General features: G+C 38.0%; 1 protein-coding gene across 2 annotated transcripts in view; it reads right to left on the reverse strand.

The window, feature by feature from the left end:
* Positions 1 to 2695: 2695 nt before the first annotated feature.
* Positions 2696 to 3935, reverse strand: part of ccnp (cyclin P) — a 2761-nt gene continuing 1521 nt past the window's right edge. Inside the window, exons 4-6 of one of the 2 annotated variants that reach the window (XM_053678056.1) lie at positions 3607 to 3765; positions 3337 to 3515; positions 2696 to 3035 (exon numbers count right to left, since the gene is read on the reverse strand). In XM_053678056.1, coding sequence (XP_053534031.1) covers positions 2849 to 3035; positions 3337 to 3515; positions 3607 to 3765 — 525 coding nt within the window. In that variant the 3' untranslated portion in view covers positions 2696 to 2848. The remainder of the gene's footprint in view (positions 3036 to 3336; positions 3516 to 3606; positions 3766 to 3935) is intronic. The other variant, XM_053678057.1, reaches the window with a different exon arrangement.

Genomic DNA, 3935 nt, shown 5'->3' on the forward strand with positions numbered 1-3935 from the left:
AGGATAGAGAACCTGCACCACAGACCTCTGGAGAAAAAGTGGAGCCAGAGCCTCCAAAGAAGAAGATGGCCCTCCTACTCATAGGATCAGAGTCGGAGTCTGATGAAGAGGTCATCACAGATAAATCTCTAGAGAGGTACAAGGTACAAGATTTATCCACAGATAAATTTCTAGAGAGGTACAAGGCAGAGCCCTGTGTTAGCATAGAAACATGTCCACTACAGTGGTGGTCATCACAAGCAGGTACATATGGTAAGCTGGCCTATATTGCAAAAAGGTACTTGGCTACACCTGCCTCAACAATGCCATGGGAGAGACTGTTCTCTTTGGCAGGCCACATTCTGCAGAAGAAGAGGTCAGCTCTATCATCTGAAAATGTGAACAAGTTAGTCTGCCTGAGCAACTGGTTGAAAGAAGAGTAAAATGTATGATTGGTTGACAGGAGGCATGTTGCACAGATGCACACTGACTGAAGTAATTATCTTTAACCAAGAATGTAGAGACTGTTCACTCTGTCTCTTCACAGATATTGTGGCATTCCATTTCTAAAATAGGCCTACTTATTGTTGCATTCATTTGAGTTGATGTTACTATGCAAAAAAAATTACAGGTAAGCTATTTGTGACTTTGTAGCAGACATTACTTTGTAACAGTTGTTGGTTTCTGCTAAATATGTCTGCAGTTCAAATGGGTGCCTCAACAATTTAAGAGATTGTTATTGAACACTTGTTAAACATGTTAATGGTTGTGATAATAAAACTGAAGACTCTGTTTCCTTAACCCAGGTTCTCATGTATTTATTTCAACACTGCATGTTTACAAGTAAATCCTACTATTTTAAATTTGTGATTAATCGTGATTAATCACAGTCCATGACTGTGATTAACTCAAAATTTTTTAATCGATTGACAGCACTAATCTTCGCACACACCACACGTGTGCTGCTTAAAATTCCAGCACCCCTAATGTAAAATGTTTTCTTACATCCCTGCCCTGTCCTGCAGTGTTTTCACTGCTCCCAACACACCCATTCAGCTCAGGGAGGGCTGTTCATTAGGTGTTCCATTAGGTGTGTTAGGAGCAGTGAAAACATTTAAATGTGTAGGACAGGGGATCTGTCACCTAATTGTCATCAGTGTCACCGAATAGCCACCTTAGAACCAAATTATTAATGTCACCCAGTTGTCTCACACTGGTCTTCACATACATTGTCACTTAGACACTTTACTCTTGGATACTGGTTTATTGTCTTTCAAATCACACCCATATGTGCCTGTTGAACATGGCAGATTTTGGAACACGGCTGTGAGGCATTGTGCCCAACCACCTACAAAAGCATTAGTGAGGTCAGGTACTAATGTCAGGCAGGAAGGCCTGGGGTCTTCCAATCCTGAAGGTGTTTAATAGGGTTGAGGTACTTCCACACCAACCTTGGCAAACAATGTCTGTTTTGGACCTCACTTTGTGCACAGGAACATTATCATGCTTGAACATGTTTGGGGCCTTTAGTTCCCATAAAGGGAAAATCTTAATCCTTGTGCGTCCTTATGGACAAATTGTCTTTTTTATAATTTTGTCCATGTTAATGCAAACATACATTTTTCAAAAGGTGTATATTTTTATTGGAATTTTAATATTTCACCCTCATTTGCTTTCATAAATCTACTTTATACTAGGTCCACAAAACAGTTTCACTCAGGATCTTAAAGACAAAAATGTCTCCATTGAAGCCACAATATTCAATCCCCATGACATTTAAGATAAAATCATGCATTCTGTGTTAATAGGCTTTTATTTTGTTGACAAGGTTTCAAAATATTGAATTTTTAAAAAAGTTTTGTGTGTGTACTTTTTTACTGAGAAATGTGTACCATTTTCTCAGGTTTAGAATATGGGGAAAATACATGCTTTTCCTTTTTTCTGGCCTGTGGACTCTGATTATAGAGCACTGCTGACCAACTGAATAAATGATGCAGCTATAATTATGTGGGTGTGTTTTTATGGATATCAGAGTTGTGGTTTGTACATGTGTACTGGAAATCACAAATCCCACCCCATGTATAGGAGTCCAAGAAGGTTATTGAGCATTTAAAGGGTTACAATTCTGAAGATGTTTGGAAGTTATGATCAGAACTGATGCTGGTAAAAATAGAAGTCAGTGAAAGTGGAAAAATCATATTTCTATAACTTTTTTTTTTTTACGTGGACATTTTTGCCCTTTTTGGAACCGAGTGAGGTTTTTTTTTTTTTTTTTAAATCTCACACTGCATGAAAAATATGCAGAAGAGAAGAAAAAAAAAGTTAATAAAATCAATGTCAGTGAAAGTAGAACAAATAATATAGAATATTTGACAGTTTTTGGATATTGTCCTGTATGGACCTATATGTAACTTAATTGACACATACAAGGGTTAATGCTATAGCATTCAAACACTATACAACTGTGCGCTTCATACTTCGTGGCAACAGTTTAGGGAAGACCCACATATGGGTATGATGGTCGGGTGTCCACATACATTTGAGCATATATTGTACAAGTTTAAAACTATTAAAAAGAATTGAAACTAATTATAATAGTTTCACACTGAATAAAAGTCTCTTGTTCCAGTTTACAATTTTCTCCCCCACAACCAAAATATTTTTTAAACAAACCACAGGAATGGCACCCCATAAGGAGGCTTAAATTTTCAGTATATTAATTTTCCAACAAGCAATTTTAATTCAAATAATTAAAATGGATACAAGCACAAATTTAAACTTTTTTGACAAATTGGTTAAAAAAAAAAAAGTAACAAAATACAGATACAAACATTCAGTTACAGACACTATTTTTTACTGTTAATATTGTTCAGGTCTGTAGGCTCAGTAGGCACAGAGCACTCTTCAGTGCAGGATGCAGACTCACATACAGCATCTCCTTTGTAGAGAATTTGACAAATGTCGCTCGAGTTTCTTGGTTGTGAGCTCGCACTGCAGCAGCGGCCATGATGTGCATGATTGTGAAGAGTGTTGCCTCGCTGTACACAATGATAAGACTTCTGGATTTGGTTACAACAACTTCAGAAACAATCTCTCAATAGTTAATTCATGGTTTAATGACCATACTCAAGTTAGCCAGAAATGTGAATTTAAAAGAAAAATCTGGAAGCATTTCAAATAGCTTGGAATGATATCATGATAAATTGGAAACAGGATTTTTCAGCAGCATGATCCAAATAGTTCAGGGAAGTTATACAAGACAACTTATATAGTAATTATTTGTTTAATAGTTTTAGATTAATGTTTAGAATAGTTGAGTAACAGTTAAAGTGTGCACTTATAAGAGTTCCTAAATACCTGCCCAAGTAAATAGTAGATGCAATACACCAGGCCGCCTCACTCTCAGGTGTGTGTGGCTCCTGAATGAGATGGCGTGCAAGACGAAGAGCAGCAGCAGCCAGTTGAACTGGAATAAAACACACGCACTCCGCTTCAAGGAGAGAGAGCTCCAACAGATACCGTGCCATGCAGATCACCTACAAGTTACACAGTGTGTAAACTGTTGTTGTTTGCACAGAGTAATATTAACCTGAAGATATTACAATCAATGTAAATGTCAGTCTGCACCTTCTCACCACAGCACGCAATGTACGCAGACAGAAGCAGGAAGTGAATGGGTGGTGTGAGAGACAGGTCAAACTCCAGTGTGCACAAAACTCTGCGCTCCATCCGCAACAACTGCTTCTTACTGTAAGTGTTTGCCATTAGGTAGCACAGCTCAGATACCTGAACACCCCCCCCACACACACGACCATGCAGAGCATTAAACCTAACAGTGCTGTATGTGAAACCTTGTCTGTCCTACAGTGTACAGGCAGCCTGCACTTCTCACTGCAATACAGAATGCTACAAACCATTATTTTTGGGCATGTGTCATCCGTTTTATTTGATGTCTT

The sequence above is a fragment of the Ictalurus punctatus genome, chromosome 4 (genome assembly GCF_001660625.3).
Source record: "Ictalurus punctatus breed USDA103 chromosome 4, Coco_2.0, whole genome shotgun sequence".
In the NCBI taxonomy this organism is placed as follows: Eukaryota; Metazoa; Chordata; class Actinopteri; order Siluriformes; family Ictaluridae; genus Ictalurus; species Ictalurus punctatus.